Source organism: Crocuta crocuta, unplaced genomic scaffold (genome assembly GCF_008692635.1).
Source record: "Crocuta crocuta isolate KB4526 unplaced genomic scaffold, BGI_CrCroc_1.0 scaffold348, whole genome shotgun sequence".
Classification (NCBI taxonomy): Eukaryota; Metazoa; Chordata; class Mammalia; order Carnivora; family Hyaenidae; genus Crocuta; species Crocuta crocuta.
This window is the reverse complement of record NW_027529573.1, coordinates 1,943,664-1,958,864: the sequence shown is the minus strand read 5'-3', so window position 1 is coordinate 1,958,864 and position 15,201 is coordinate 1,943,664. Positions and strand designations below refer to the sequence as shown.

At 52.0% G+C, this 15,201-nt stretch overlaps 1 protein-coding gene across 1 annotated transcript in view; it reads right to left on the bottom strand.

Moving 5' to 3' along the window:
• The window catches only part of GAL3ST1 (galactose-3-O-sulfotransferase 1), a 15,742-nt gene extending 668 nt beyond the window's left edge, over nucleotides 1-15,074 (bottom strand). Inside the window, exons 1-3 of the mRNA XM_077761508.1 lie at nucleotides 14,933-15,074; nucleotides 1,617-1,756; nucleotides 1-804 (exon numbers count right to left, since the gene is read on the bottom strand). Coding sequence (XP_077617634.1) covers nucleotides 1-804; nucleotides 1,617-1,747 — 935 coding nt within the window. The 5' untranslated portion in view covers nucleotides 1,748-1,756; nucleotides 14,933-15,074. The remainder of the gene's footprint in view (nucleotides 805-1,616; nucleotides 1,757-14,932) is intronic.
• Nucleotides 15,075-15,201: the final 127 nt, after the last annotated feature.

Sequence of the window (15,201 nt, the reverse complement as noted above, 5' to 3'; positions counted from 1 at the left end):
AGGTGGGGGGGGAGGCGGGCGTCCAGGACGTTCCAGGCCGTGGCGCGCCGGTACAGCTCCCCAGAGAGGCGCGGCACGGCCGAGGCGCGGCGGGCATTGAGCTTGAAGTAGAGCACGTCCTCCAGCTCCCAGCACAGCAGGTCCTTGAGCAGCACCAGGGACTCGTCGAAGTACTCCTGAAGGAGCACCAGGTGGAAGCGGCGCTCCACCTCCAGGATGTGCTCCTGCACCTGCGGGTTGCCGGGATCCAGGCCGCTGTCGTAGCCCAGGTCGAAGAACAGCAGGTTTCGGAGGTAGTGGGCGTTGTAGCCGTTGGGGTCATAGTAGCGGTCTGGGTCCTGCAGGAACTCGGCCAGCTTGTCGCGGCCTGAGAGCTTCCACGTGAAGGGCACCACCGAGCCGAAGTAGTGGAACGAGGACTCGAAGAGGCGGGCGGGGTCGCGGAGCACAGTGATGAAGGTGGCATTGGGCGGCACCAGGCCCCGGACTTCGTCGTAGTGGAAGCGCATGTGGTTGCAGATGATGTTGAAGCAGGCCCCGGGCCTGTAGTCCTGCACCAGGCTGCGGGCGAAGAAGGCCGGGTAGTCGAAGTCGTTGCGGCCGTTGGGGAAGGCGAACTTGAGCCCATGCTTCTGGCCAAAGCGGAACAGGATGTTGAGCAGCGTGCTGCTGGCCGTTTTGTGCGTCTTCATGAACACGATGTCGCGACGAGGCTGGCACCCTCCCACAGAGCCGTTGGCCGGGGTGGGCGCCTCTGGTTCGGCCGCGGCAGGGGAGCAGGGTGCTGCGCCCTCTGGGGTCCTGCTGTGGATGAAATGGGGAGAGCCTCAGGGTATGCTGGGGCCCTCAAGACTGAGAACCCCCTGCATGCTGGTGTCTAAAGATCAGGGTTGTTGAGAATGGTGGTAGCAGGAGAGGCAGGCCAGGGGACCAGACAGGCCTGTGTACAGGCTGTGATGCATGGGCAGGTGGTTTGGTCTCTTTGGTCTCACCTTCCTTATCTGTGAAATGGGGGAAATAACAGGCCCCATTTGCGGTGTTGGTATCAAGCTTTCTGGTTCTTGTCTCATTCATGGTCACCACATCCTACATTTACCATGAACTAGCATTAGGTTAGACCACATCATATTTTGTAGGTCAGTTTTTCACCAGAAATAGTCAATAATCAATCATTTCCTCTAGTTCAACTTAAGAGGACAAGCTAACCAAGAGGACAAGCTCACCAGCTAAGAGCACAAGCCATGCCAGGCCCGGGCTGAGGAGCCCCATGAGGAGATGGGAGAACCTCGTGGCTAGGAGCCAGGCTTGGAGGAAGACAGACCCCAGTCTGAATCTGGGCGCTATGCCAGTTGAATTCTCTTGGACAAGTCACCCCCACCTCCCAGCCCCATTCCAATCTCAGATGATCCCAGCTCTATACACAGTGTTATTTGATTCTTGTGCTCCATGAGGCAGGCTCTATTATTATGCCCACTTCACAGATGAGGACACTGAGGCCCAGGATCACACAGTGAGCTCTGCCCTCAGTACAATTTCTGCCCAGCATAGTATGGTGTAGGGCACCAGGTGCCCCCTCACCCTAACCCCCACCCTGGCCCTCCAGGAGAGCCACTCACGTGGAGGCCAGGCCAGCGTGCAGCGGGGGGACAGCATAGGAGTACAGCAGCAGCAGGAAGCTAGTGAAGAGTGCTCCCAGCACCAGACCCTTGGCCATGGACACCCAGCGCTTCTTCTGCGGCAGCGGCATCTCAGACACCTGTGAGGGAGCACAGAGCAGGGCAAGCATTAGGAGGCCAGCCCCAGGGAAACTCCACTGCTGCCCCAGGCCTGGCTGGGTTGAGGGGCAGCCTTTGACATTGGGACTGGCCTTTGCCAGCTCTGTGGCCCCCCAGGAAGGTCCATACAGAGAAAGAGAGACAAACACATGGAGAGAGAGACAGGGTTGCAGACAGAGACGGTGGGCAAAGCCAATGCAGAGAGAGACTGGGGAATGGGACAGGGAGAAGGGAGAAGGTTCTACTGCCTAGTTTAGTTTAAAAATTTTTTTAATTGAGGGGAGCTTGGGTGGCTCAGTTGGTTAAGCATCTGACTTTGGTTCAGGTCATGATCTCCCAGTTTGTGGGTTTGAGTCCCGCATCGGGCTCTGTGCTGACAGCTCAGAGCCTGACAGCTCAGACCCTGAAGCCTGTTTCAGATTCTGTGTCTCCCTCTCTCTCTGCCCCTCCCCCACCCCTGCTCTGTCTCTTTCTCAAAATTAAGTAAATATTTAAAAGATTTTTTAATAAAATAAATTTTAATTGATTAATTATTTTAGAGAGAGAGAAGGCATAAGTGAGAAAGGGGAAGAGAGAATCCCACATGGGCTCCATGCTGTCAGTACAGAGCCCGAAGCAGGGCTCGAGCTCACCCAATGCAGGACTTGAACTCGTGAAGTGTGAGATCATAACCTGAGCTAAAGGTGGATGCTTAACTGACTGAGCCACCCAGGAACCCTTCAATTTTAATTTTTAAGCTGAGGGGTAGGGTGGATACCTGGGTGTTCATCAGTTTCCTTTTTATACATTTTTGGGCTCCATAATGAAATAATTTTCTAAGATGGAGAAAAAGACCCTCTCCCAGTGCCCTGTTCCCCTAGGCCTGGGGCCAGGAGCCTCCTGGGGCCTGAATGTCTCACCTTTCTTTTTTTATTTATTTTTATTTATTTTAATGTTTTATTTATTTCTGAGAGACAGACAGACAGACAGACAATGTGGCAGGAGAGGGTCAGAGAGAAAGGGAGAAACAGAATCTGAAACAGGCTCCAGGCTCTGAGCTAGCTGTCAGCACAGAGCCCGACACAGGGCTCGAACCCACGAATCGTGAGATCATGACTTGAGCCGAAGCCGGATGCTTAACCGACTGAGCCACCCTAGCACCCCTGGATGTCTCACCTTCCAAAGGACCTAACCAGCCCCACCTGTTTCCTGTGCCACCCTTCCCAGCTGCCCACTTAAGGGTTGAGGCTCCTCATCTCTCTTCACTGGCTCCTATGTCCCTGCATCTGTCAGGCAGGCAGATAGAGAAACTGAGGCTCAGAGTGAGGAAGGAGAGGGTTCAAATAACATGGTGAGGCCTCTGCCCACACCCCTACCTCCTCTCTAATTGCCAGCAGGCAGGTTTGCCCCAGGGGGTTCTTAATTTCAGATAAACAGTGAATAAAATTTAATTTTAATATTACACAGGACATAAAAATTATTCAATGTCTATCTGAAAATTAAATTTAGCTGGGTGTCCCGTTTTTTTGTCTTTTGGGGGTTTGGGGAAAGTTTTCAGTCTAGTCTCTTGGTCTAACTATGGCAACTCTAACAGCAGAAGACTGAGGCATGAACTGTAATGGGAGTAATTCATGCTGAGGGATGGAAGTCCAGGAAACAGCTGCAGCTCAGGGGCCTTCCTACCTCCCTTTAGCTGTAAGACCAGGGCACAAAACTTTCCACTCCTGTTCTGACCAAGCTGCATAGGGGCTTTGGGCCCCTGAGGCCACAAGAAGTCATGTGTGATGCTCTGTGACCACATGCATGGCACGTCCCCACCATCCCTGCGGGCAGAGGCTAAATAACCCGCCTGAAGGAGGACCCCACACTTCCCTCTGGGAAAGTTACCCAAGGCACCCATAAACCCTTCTCAGAGAAGGAGCACTCCAGGCCCACCCCACCAGCCAGCAACCATCCCTGAGTCTTCTGCTTATCTAGAAAGTTCTAGTCATCAAAAAGGACATGAAGAAACAAGTTGCAGAGGAAGAAACTGCGAGAGGGAATGTGGCCTCCCTCATGACAATGACCTATCCCTGTTCACTCTTCGGTGGGCAAGGTGGACATGTCTGGAGTAAACGAGAACAGAGGAGAATGTTTCCAGAGGGCAGTTGATTCTATCAAAGCAGGAAGGTATAAGCTCTCCAAATTCCAACTATTCTACAGAAACACTTGGGCAAAGTCACACATGTAACAGTATTCATGGAAGCTTAGTCAGAAATTTAAAAAACTAGAAACAATCTGTGTCCATCAGTGGGGGAGTGACTGTTACACAAACCAAAGCTTGTTCCCAGATGGAGTCGCCTGTACCAAATAACAAAACAAGGCAGAGCTAAGTGGACTGGCTCAAAACCACATCATGATTTGAAGTGCCTGTGTGGCTCACTCAGCTAAGCGACTAGCTCTTGATCTCAGCTCAGGTCTTGATCTCACGATTCGTGAGATTGAGCCCCAAGTTGGACTCTACACTGACAGCACAGGGCCTGCTTGGGATCCTCCCCTGCTCCCTCTCTCTTTCTTAAAATAAATACTTTTTTAAAAAAATCTCTAGAAAAAAAAAGCACATGATCTATTAATGTGGAAAAAGAAATTTCCAGAACTTTATGCCCCCATATCCATATGTGTATATAGGTAAATATACATGCAGGCCCAGAAACAACTGGAGGGCAGTATTCTAAATTTGAACAGTAGTATCCTCTGCATAGCTTAGAAAGGGGTATATAACAGAATATTTTTAAATATTATGCATTTCTGTAACAATTATTTTTTTAAAAAAGAGTATGTATTTTTAAAGTTTATTTTGAGAGGGAGAGCACAAGTGTGCAGGGGAGGGGCCAAAAGAGAGGGAGAGAGGAAATCCCAAGCAGGCAACCAGTGATTGGGGGGTGGGAGTTGAATCCACAAACCATGAGACCATGACCTGAACCAAAATCAAAAGTCAGATATTTAACCGACTGAGCCACCCAGATGTCCCAAAAGGGAGTATGGATTTTTAAATAAAAGGCAATAAAATGTATTTAATATATTTAAATAATAGGTCATAAAGCTTGCCAGGTAGGGTAAGGTGCTAGACAGTCTGGTCCTGGAGGGGGAGGTGCTGACCCCAGGCTCTGGAAGCCCCAGGCCTGTGTTTCAATCACAGGAACTCTGTGGAGCCTCAGTTTCTCATCTATGAAATTAAGAAGCTGATAGACCCCCTCACTGGCTCTTCCAGAGATGGAAGTAGGCAAAACAATTAGCACATAGCTCTCTCTCAAAGAGTGTTAGCTGTTCCCCTCCTGGGCTCCTGAGGACCTGTTCCTGGTCTCTGTCAGGTTGGCTCCTCTGAACGAGGAGTGGCTGCTGCACCCCCCCCATCCCTCCCCTCCAAACACAAACTGCCCCCCTGCATCAAGTGCCCGAATTGGCCTCCCGTCCCCTGGGGGCCCGGTGAGGAGGTGGTTGGTGGGGAACAAGGCAGAACCCTAGGCCAGATCAGAGCTTCAGACTTGGGCCCAAACCCTGAATGAGGCCTTAGGCCTCAGGTTCTCTGACTTTAAAACAGGGAAGGGTAAAATTCTTGCCCTCCCCAGACCCCAACCCTGCCACAGCAGCCCCACTCACCAGGGCACTTTCTGGAAATCTGGAAGCTGAATGCAAAGGCTCTGGGGTGGAGGCCCAGCAGCAGGGGGCAGACCAGCTTCCCAGAACCACCAATCAGGCTCTGCCTGGTCCCTCCCAGGACAGCGCCCCCAACCCTCCCATCACTGCTTCACTCATTCACTCTTTGACTCGTCCACCACTGGGGCTTCCTCAAACCATGCAGGCTCTCAGGTTTCACTTTTGAGCCCCTGCTATGAGGCAGATCCTGGACAGGGGCTTCTCTAGAGCATCTCAACGGATTCTGATCAGCAGTCCTGCCAGGCAGACCCCACTGTCACCCCACTGGGACTCCAGGAGGTGATGTGACTTGCCCAGGCATGGCAGGAGGCAGGGCTGGGACTGAAGCCCAAGTCTGCCGGCCTCCAATATGCAGCGTCCAGCTCTGTCCCTGACAACCACTGCCTGGCATGTCCCAGGCCCAGTCCCAAGCCTGCAGGAAGTGTGTGTGCAGCCAGAGGATCCAGTGCAGGAAGCCAAAGTGTGGCTAATGGGGGCTCGCTCCCAGCAGTACAACAGGCCCTGGTCTCTGTGGGCTGGGCCAGGACAGCCAGAATGAGGAGTGGAGAGACAGGGGACCTTCGTGGCTGGTCCCTACTGTGTCAGCCAGAAGCATTCAAGGTTAGTGGTTCCCTTCCTGCCTGGCCTCTGCGAACTTGGGCATGTTTCTCACCCTCTCAAGTCTTAGTCTCCTCACGTGTACAATGGACACAAAACAGCAAGATCAGGGCAAACAGGGCCCTTGGTAATCACAGGTAGAGTCCCTGGGAAGACCAAGGCCCAGGGAGGGGCTGGCTGGCAGCCAGGAGCCTGGCAGAAAGGAAATAGTCATGTGACTAAGATTTGAATGAGAGAATGCATGTACACAAATGGAGATCAATCTATATTAATTATTATTATCACTATTGACCAGGGCCTAGTCCTGATTCACAGGCCCAGGCTTACGGGAGGAGACAGCCCCCCTGTGCCCAGCTGCACGCAAGCCTGAAGGTAACTCATCCCTGAGCTCTTGGAGCCTGGCACCTGGTAAATGTTTGATGAATGCCCCCCTGACCTTCAGAGCAGAGCGTGGTCAGGGCTAATACAAGTATGAGAGCCACATGTGTGAGTCATACATGAGAGGTACCTGGAGCCAGCACCTTGGGGTCAGGGTTCTGGGGTTTGAAACCCAGTTCTGCTGCTTCCTTTCTGTGTGCCCTAGGCAAGTCTGTGCCCCTCTCCTGGTCTTAATTTCTCCTCCAAAATGATGACACCAACTCTCCATCACAGGGTGCTCTGCAGATAGCGTCGCACAAAGAAAGTGCCCAGCACAGGGCTGGCACAGAGCAGACACTCCCTGGAAAGGAGCTGCCATCATTATTACTTTCATCATCATTATTACCCTCCCAGGTCCCAGTCACGGCCGCTTCAAGGTGTGTGCCCAGTGGCCCATGATGGAGGCTTGCAGTCAGCTGAAAGCCCCAGGTCCAAGGCTATGGGGTACCAGGTACAATTTCAGTGTGGCCCAAGCCTCACAGCCTCCAAGACAGCGGAGCAGAGATGCTAAGGCTCAGAGAGGGCAGGGCCACCCTCAAGGTCACACAGCACAGCAGTAGCAGAGACAGAACTAGAACCTGTGTCTCTCTTCCTCTGCCTCCAGGCACTCAGGGTAGATTGCACCCCCTCCCTAGTCCACCCCATCTATTCTTGTCCTTCTTGGTTACCCTAGCCACATCACCCTCCATATGTGCTGACAGCTGGCTCCAGGCCAGGCCCAGAAATCCTCCTGTTTGGTTGGACCAGGACCCTCTGGAGAATGAAGGAGAAACAGGACGCATCCCCACAGCGTGCATATAGGGAAACCAAGCCCAGGATGGCAAACCTTCTATCTTACAGCGTCAGTACCAGGCAGGCCTTGGTTCCAGGTGTCCTGCTCCACCAGGGACCCAAACACAGGAGTGGAGGAAGACACACTCACCTCAGGCCGTAGCTGGCTGCCTCTTTCTTCTCCCTGTCTGAGTCACATCTGACTCCCAGGCTGCCTCTGCGGTCACCGGGAAACAGGAATGCTCCAATGACACCCAGCAGTATTCTGGCTGGCTCCCTCATGCGCCAGCGGGTGTGAATATTCATGAACTCCCTCCCTGGGGATAGGCAGGTGGCATGTGTCTGTATCCTGCAGGTGCTGCCTTGGCCTTTCGCCAGGAGCACCCTCTGGGTGGTCCCTGACCCTCTCTAGACCTCAGCAGCCAGGCAGCTCCTTCATCCAAGAGCTCAGCAAGGTCTCAGTGTCCTTGGACAAAGGACACAAGCAGCTGCAGAGCCCTGCAGAGAGTCTGGGACAGGCTTGACGGTATTGGGAGGGACAGGGAGGCAAGTAGGGCAGAGTGCCTATTTGCTCCTTGAACTACACCTCATTTAAGCCACACGCCTGCCCTATGTAGAAAGCACCATGATTAGCCCACTCTCGAGGTGAAGAAACTAAGTCTCAGAGAGGTGAACTTATCTGTTCAAGGTCACAAATTAGCAGGGGGTAGTCAGAGACAGAGTCCAAATATGGACTTGCCAAACTCCAGGGCTTCAAGATTCTGAGACACAACCAGAAACCAAGTTTTGTCTAAAATATTTGGGAGCCCAGAGAGTAAGTAACTCAGCTTCGGAGGCCTCCTGGAGGCAGAGAACCTGACCAGCTCTGGGAGGAGGAATCTGATGAGATTTCACGTCTCTGAGCTCCAAGTCCTTCATCAAAGAGGCAGTATGGATCATGCCTGTCCTGCCTGCACCCTGTGTGAGGGATAGGAGCATGGGACACAATGGACCAGCTTTGAGGGATTTGGGCTGATTGCAGATGCCAATAGTTCCCAAAGTCTTGTCAGGAAGAGGCAGTTCTAGGGGCCCTGGTCCTAAACCCCAATGGCCCTCAGGCTCAGCCCAGGCACTAAATCTCTTGCACCTCACTCTTAGCTGGGTTCAGGCCTGTCTTCAGGTCTGGATTCAGTCTTGCCTATGAACAGAGGATGCCCAGAAAAGCACCTCACATCCTTCTTTCAGACATGGGGCTCTAGGGAGCAAGGTGTCACTATCAGCTAATAGTAATCATTATTGTGACAATCATTTATCCCACACTGAGCACTGTCATAAGTTGAGCAGCTGCCAGCTTCTCCCAGAGAACAGCAGGCATCTGACACTGCTCTGACATTTTGCTCTTCCCCCCAGCGCCCCACACAACCTGTGAGCAGCCCTCAAGTACCCATAAAATACCAGAGTTTAAACAGTCACAGGGGAGGCTGAGAGTCCTTATCTCTGAGTGCTGGATTGTTCCAGGGCACGGAGTAGAGTTGTTTTATCTGTTCTGGACTGAGCTAGTCTGAAGATAGAGAAATAAATGTATGGGCGTGAGTCAGGGCAGAGCTGGCATCAAACAGCAGAGAGGTGGTTTATGAGTGTGGACTCTTGACCAAACACAGTCTGATGCCCAGGACTTCCCATGCATCACACACTCTCCTAATCTTTGCCACTGGAAAGTCCTGTTAATATCTCTAGTTTATAGAGGAGGAAGCTGAGGCTCAAGGACTAGATGTGACAAGCCCAGTGTCATACAAGGTTAAGGACCTTGGGCAGATGAGAGTGGAGCTCAGGCTCCTGAACCAAAGGTAAGGTCATGGGTGGGGTGAGAAGGTGGGTAAAGAAGAGCCACATGAAGGAAAGCTTTCTAGAATAGGAACACTGATAGCAGAACCTATGCTTCCAGCCCTGCCAGAGGCTTCTCTTCTCAGAGTATTGACAGTGACACCATCTCTGACCAGTTCTTCCCCCAAACCCCAGCAAAAAATGTTTTTAATTATAAAAGCAGTACATGCTCACTGAAAAAAAATTCAATTATGGAAAAATGTAAAGAAGACCATGAAAGGAGGTCACTGCCCTTAAAACTTTAGCACAAGCCTCCCCACATTTTTTCTGTCTATATTAACCCATACAAACGATAAAAGGGTCTCTTGGGGGAAGCACATTTTGTTTTTAACTTGCTCCCCACTCCCCTCACACATATCAATAGATTGCGGATGCCTTTTTTGTGACTACAATGAGTTTTAAATTGATCTGTTCCACAGATACTTAGGGAGCACCTGCACAGTGCCCAGCACTGGGGTTCATGTTGTCTTGTGCCAGAGCTCTGGGCTTACAGTCCTGGGGGTGAGAGGAGCAGACAGCTACAGTGCTGTGATGGAGGACACACTGGTGGGCCTTGCTGGAACACAAACACCTGATCCAGCCTGGGGAGTGGGCAAAGCATGGTCAGGGAGGCTTCCTGGGATTATAGGGCCCTGGTAGCAGAAACTGCTGCATGTTTTCCAATTTCCAAAGGCCGTTAGTTCCCTTTTCTCCTGGAGTACATGGCTAAACTACATTTCCCATCCTCCCTTGCAGTCCAGTGTCCTCATGTGACTGAATTCTGACCAATGGAATGTGAGCAGAATATAGCTGTTGATGCTCAGTGGGCAGGCCTTCTCTGTGGTCTCCTTTCCCATAGGCTGGATGAATGAGGCAGTTTTTAAGGATATGCAAGTGGGTGGGGCCATGAGATGGGAGGAGCCTGGTATTTCCTTGACCACTCTCCTAACCTACATCTCAAAATGACAACTAACCTGTGATTGTGTTAAGCCTTTTGGAATTTGGGGCTTGTCACAGCAGCTAGCATTAACTAATACACCTGTTACCCTAGAATGAGCCAGAAGGCAGACAGAAAAGCATGTGCAAAGACCCAGGGGAACTGAGAAAATAACAAATGTTCAGCTTAGCTGGCCTGCCTAGTATGTGTGTATGTCAGAGGTTGGGTGTGCAGGGGAGACTAGAGGCACAGTCAGAAAGGGGGTGGGGGCAGGCAGGAGATGCAAGCCATGTACTCCAGATTCATGCTAAGGAATCTGGTCTAGGTCCTGTGGGCAATGGGGAACACTGGGAAGGTCTTCAGCAGAGGAGTGAGAAGATGGGATTCCCATCAGGCTGCTGGATGGAAAATGAACAGTAGGGGTGGGGAAGCTGGGACAAGCCAGCAGACCTTAACAGTGGTTGTTATAGCTGTCCAGGCATGAAATGACCTGGACCAAGGAAAACACTGGGAATGAACTGGAACCATCCGTAGGCCATGGAATAGACATTTGGTGAATGATAGATAGGGTGTGAAGGAGGAGAGGGAAGAACTCCTGTTGGGGTGACTGGCTGGCTGGGGGTGGAGCTAGTCCCTGAGTGGGGGGTAGATAAGAGAGCAGTAGTACTATTAGAGTTGGGTTTCAATTTTTAGTTTCAATCTAGGACAAGTTAAGTCTGGTGTGTGTGTGGGAGGCTTATAGGATGTGCAAAGAAAAATAGCATCCCTCACCTGGAGCAGAAGAGGGAGATCTCAGGAGAAAGAGGTTGAGTGTCATGGGCACAGAGGTGAGAACTGAGGTCGGAGGAGCAGATGGGATCATCAAAGAAAGGGTGAGGAAGATGAAGAGGCCTGAGCTTAAGAGAGCAGGGAGGGAAAGAGCCCCCCAAGGAGATAAAGATAAAGGTCGCCTCTAAAGCCACTCCCTGGAGAACACTCTGTGGAACACTGCTCCCCATAAACCATTCCCTGACTGATGGTCATCAGTGCTGTTTGCTCAGTGTGCATAGGAACAGGGCTCTGGTAGAGAAGGTGAACAGGTGAGGGTATCCTAGGGTTGTTTCTTGTAGCTGGAAGGGAATCTCATGGGGAGGATGCTTTAAAAGTGGAGCAAAATGACTCTCCCTACAGTGCTCAGACTGCATGTTTGATAGTAATTATTACAGTTCTAAAAGTGTCCGTCCTCAGACCCAGCAATACCGTCTATGGTAATCTGTTCACAGAAGATAATCTAACAGGAGGTTTGAGATGGGTGCAAAAGTTTAGCAAAGAGGAGAGAAACAACTTAAATGTCCAATGATAGGGGATGGTTAAAAATATTATGTGCAATTAACCCCATGGTTTATTACGTACTCATTTAAATGATGCCCACAATATATAATGAAGCGAAGAAATATATACACACATATACAATTTTGTTTTACAAAGAGCCTGTATTACTTTGGGAAAAAATTAAAATGAAAAATAAAGATATTTCTATTTTGAAAAACTAGTCCTGGCTGGAGAAGGAGGGAGCAGTGGCTAGTCTGAACCATACCACACCTTACTGTGTGACCATAGCTCTCTCTGAGCCTAAGTATCCTAAAATGGGGAAAAGGCAGCAGGGGTCTGGGACAGAGAATCTGGGAAGTGTGGGCTGCACAGTTAAAGGTGCAGATGGGAGAGGTTGGCCGTCCACCCAGGAGTCCTGGGGCAGGGACCTGCTAAGACCCAGAAGCTTCCTCACTCTGTCCCTCTGGAGTGGAGCACCAGGATAGAGATGGGTAGGATCATCCAGAGAGGCACTTCAGCTGAACCCCAACTTTTTGGCTTGAAGGATTCCTCCCCTCCAAACTGTCAGCTCTTGCCCCTGACATCTTGATCCGACTGCCCCCTTGGCTGGGGTAATGGCTGCCAGCTGGGTACCAGGTCTGGCAACTGACTGAAAAGAGGGCAATGTTCTTTGATGACTCAGAAAGCACTTTTTGGTCTTGCAGGGTCACCTGTCTTTACCGTTTCAAATGGCCACCATACCTGGGACCTCAGCAGGTTTCCCAGTGTCACCTGCTAGCTCACATGACAGGTGGAAAAACTGAGACTCAAAAACTTGTGGAGGGGCTAAATGGCCAAAGTCAGAACTACAGGCAAGCTTTTCCTGCTACATTGCCTTGTCTGGGGAAAATCTCCACCAGATTTGAGTTGCTCCAAAGTAGCCTCAGAGTCAGATTAACCAAGAAGTCAGTCATTTCTTTATTGGCACCAAATTACTGAGAACACCAGAGGTGAGTATGCGGAGGTTGGTAATATCACTCTCTATACCTTCTAGTATGACTGAAATGTTTTTATTTATTTTTTACTTTTGAGAGAGAGAGAGCATGAACAGGGAGGGGCAGAGGGGGAAGGAAAGAGGATTCAAAGCGTGCTCTGCGTTAGCAGAGGCAAGCCTGATTCGGGACTCGACCTCAGGAACCACAAGATCAAGACCTCAGTCGAAGCTGGACGCTCAACTGAGTAAGCCACCCAGGCACCCCAACTGAAATGTTTTTTAAAAGAATGTCATGCACTTGTTTGCATAAAAATATGTAACAATATAAAGGTTTTTCAAAAGTGCTGAGCACTTGCTATGCACCATGCCCTAGATCCGCCCACCTGCCTCTCGCCTCCTGGAGAGGCTGAGATGCTCTGGTGATGAATTCTGGCTCCATCAGTCTCCAGCTGAACAATCTTGGGCAAGTAACTTCCCCTCTCTGAGCCTCACCTCTTAAAACTGGGAATACTTTGACCCTCTCAAGGGCTTGCTGTGAAGATCAAATGAGATGAGGCATGCAGAGCCCTTTCCTCATACCTCAGATTATTATCATGACCCTTCTAGACCCACTTGGCAGGAAAAACAGAACCCACTAGTGCAGATTTCTGGGAGGCTACCCACCTCATCTGAACACCCATACTTCCCATGCTCCAAACCCAAGTGCCCTAACCCCCAGATTTCACATTGGGGGAAACTGAGGCACAGATAAGACTTGCCTAAGGTCCCATGACAAGTCAGGGCACTATTGGGACCAGGCCTGGGAGTGCCCAAGCCACCTGGAACTGGCAGGTGGGAAAGAAGGTATTGTCTGAGATGCCAGTTCTTTCCAACCATCACACTTCACCTAGTGATTCCTCCAACCCCCGGCCCACTGATTCCCATGGACACCTCTGCTCAATCCTACCCTTCCTGTCTGGAGTAGAATAGGGCTCATAAAAGGGGTTGTTCTTCATATTCCTCACTCAAAGTGAAGCAAGAAGTCCTTCACAAGCCTGCTGCCATGCCTGGAATTCCACCATCTGTGTCTCATTCTCCCAGGTTCATCACTACCTCTCACCGGGGTGACATACTCAGTCCTTTAGAGCCAGAGTGGGGACCGTCAGGGATACGCTCCTTTCTTGCTGGGTGACAAGAAGGCATCCAACCCATGCTCTCAAACAACAGAACCCTGTCCATTGGACAAGAAGATATGTGGGAAGCAGGCAGGCTTCTTTGTCCACAGGGAGCTTCCTTCAGGCAGGGCTCTGCCTGAGTGAGAAGCAAGGAATGAAGCAGCCCGAGGTGGCAGCTGGGAACAGGGCTCTGTTGTCTCTGCTCCCAGGGTAGCAGCCTGCCCACCCCCTGAGTGTCAGGCAGAGCTGGGAGCTAGGAAGGCAAGGGGGGGAGGGGTTCTGAGCTAGGGGTTTGGGGCAGCACAGGCAGATCCAAGAGCCTAGGACCCCAGAGCAGCAGAGAGGTCCTTGAACAGGGCTTTGGTCCTGAAATGTGGCCTGGGACAGGACTCCTGTGATCTGTAGTCAACTCAGCCACCTTTGAACTATGTGACCTTGGGCAAGTCATTGAATTGCCTTGAGCCTCAGTTTCTCCATAAGGATAAAGGGGATGGTAGCAATGCCTCCTTTGGAGGGAAAAATACAGTGCAATAGTCCTGGGGCTGTTCTGGCTCAGGCCTGCCCATGGCCTTACCCTCTCTGGACCTCAGGTCACCCCCTTGGTAAAGGAAGAGGTTGGATTCTCCCAACTGGACTGCTCTCCTGAGGATTTTCATGGCACCTGTCACCTTGGCAACCCAGGAGATCAGGTATCAGGCCTGCGGCCCTCTCTCCCTCTCCGCCACTGGTGTGGGTTACTGCAGCCAGATGTGTGATCATCACCTCTCCTGCTCAAGACAGGTAAGGAGAGGGGCCCCACTGGGAAGAGACCACAGTCTTGCTCTGTGCTGTGACCAAAGTGCTAGCTTGATACTGAGGGGACAGACCAAGCTGGACCCCCTCCTGGGCACTGATCCTGGAAACTCAACTGGCTGGATTTCCTGCAGGCCCTTCCTGTATATCAGGGTTTGTCCTACTCCCACATATCTCTTTGGTGGCCTTTTCCCCTCTGTGGTATAGGACAAGGCCTACCCCAAGCAGGGAGAACCCATTGTTTCCCCTGGCCCCTAGTCCCTGGTCGGATGCACCCGACCCCTTCTGGAGAGCGCTGGTGGAAACAGGGGAGATCCCTGCCCTTCCTCCAGAGCTCAGGCTGCTGTGTCCAAGATTAATCATTAATGGACTTCCAGCTTCAGCCCAGCTGCAGCTCCACCCACCCCACATCCAAGGACTGGGAAAACCCTGGACAAGGGTCTACAAGGAAGAAACCAAGGGCAGGGCACACACCAACCGGCCCCATCCTTGCCCCCACCTGTCCACCCTCTGTCAGCCAACAGGGGCACTGGGACCCTGGAGCAGTTGTGCAGCACTCCCAAACCACTCAGCTCTGAGTCTGACTGCAGCCCACCCTCCCACCCCCTCGTTTGGAGGTTTGAGTAGTGCTGGCTGAGAGCCCAGGCAGACACAAGCTGACGGTGAGTCCTGGGCATCCAGAACATACCTTGGCCCCGTTCTCCTCGGGCTTGGCGTGGCTGGTTCGTCCCGGGGCCGCGCCGCCCGGGCACTCACTAGGCGGTGGGGCGTACCCGCCCGGGCCCCCGACTCCACCGGGCCTGGACCATGCTACCGCCCGCTGCAGCCGCCGCCACCGCCGCCGCACTTACTCCGGCCAGGTGCGGTCCGCCTGGCCCGTCCCCCGGTGCTGTGGCCAATAGGCGCCCTGGCCCCGGGCCCCTCCCGGCCCCTCCGCGCTCTCCCGGAATCACAGAA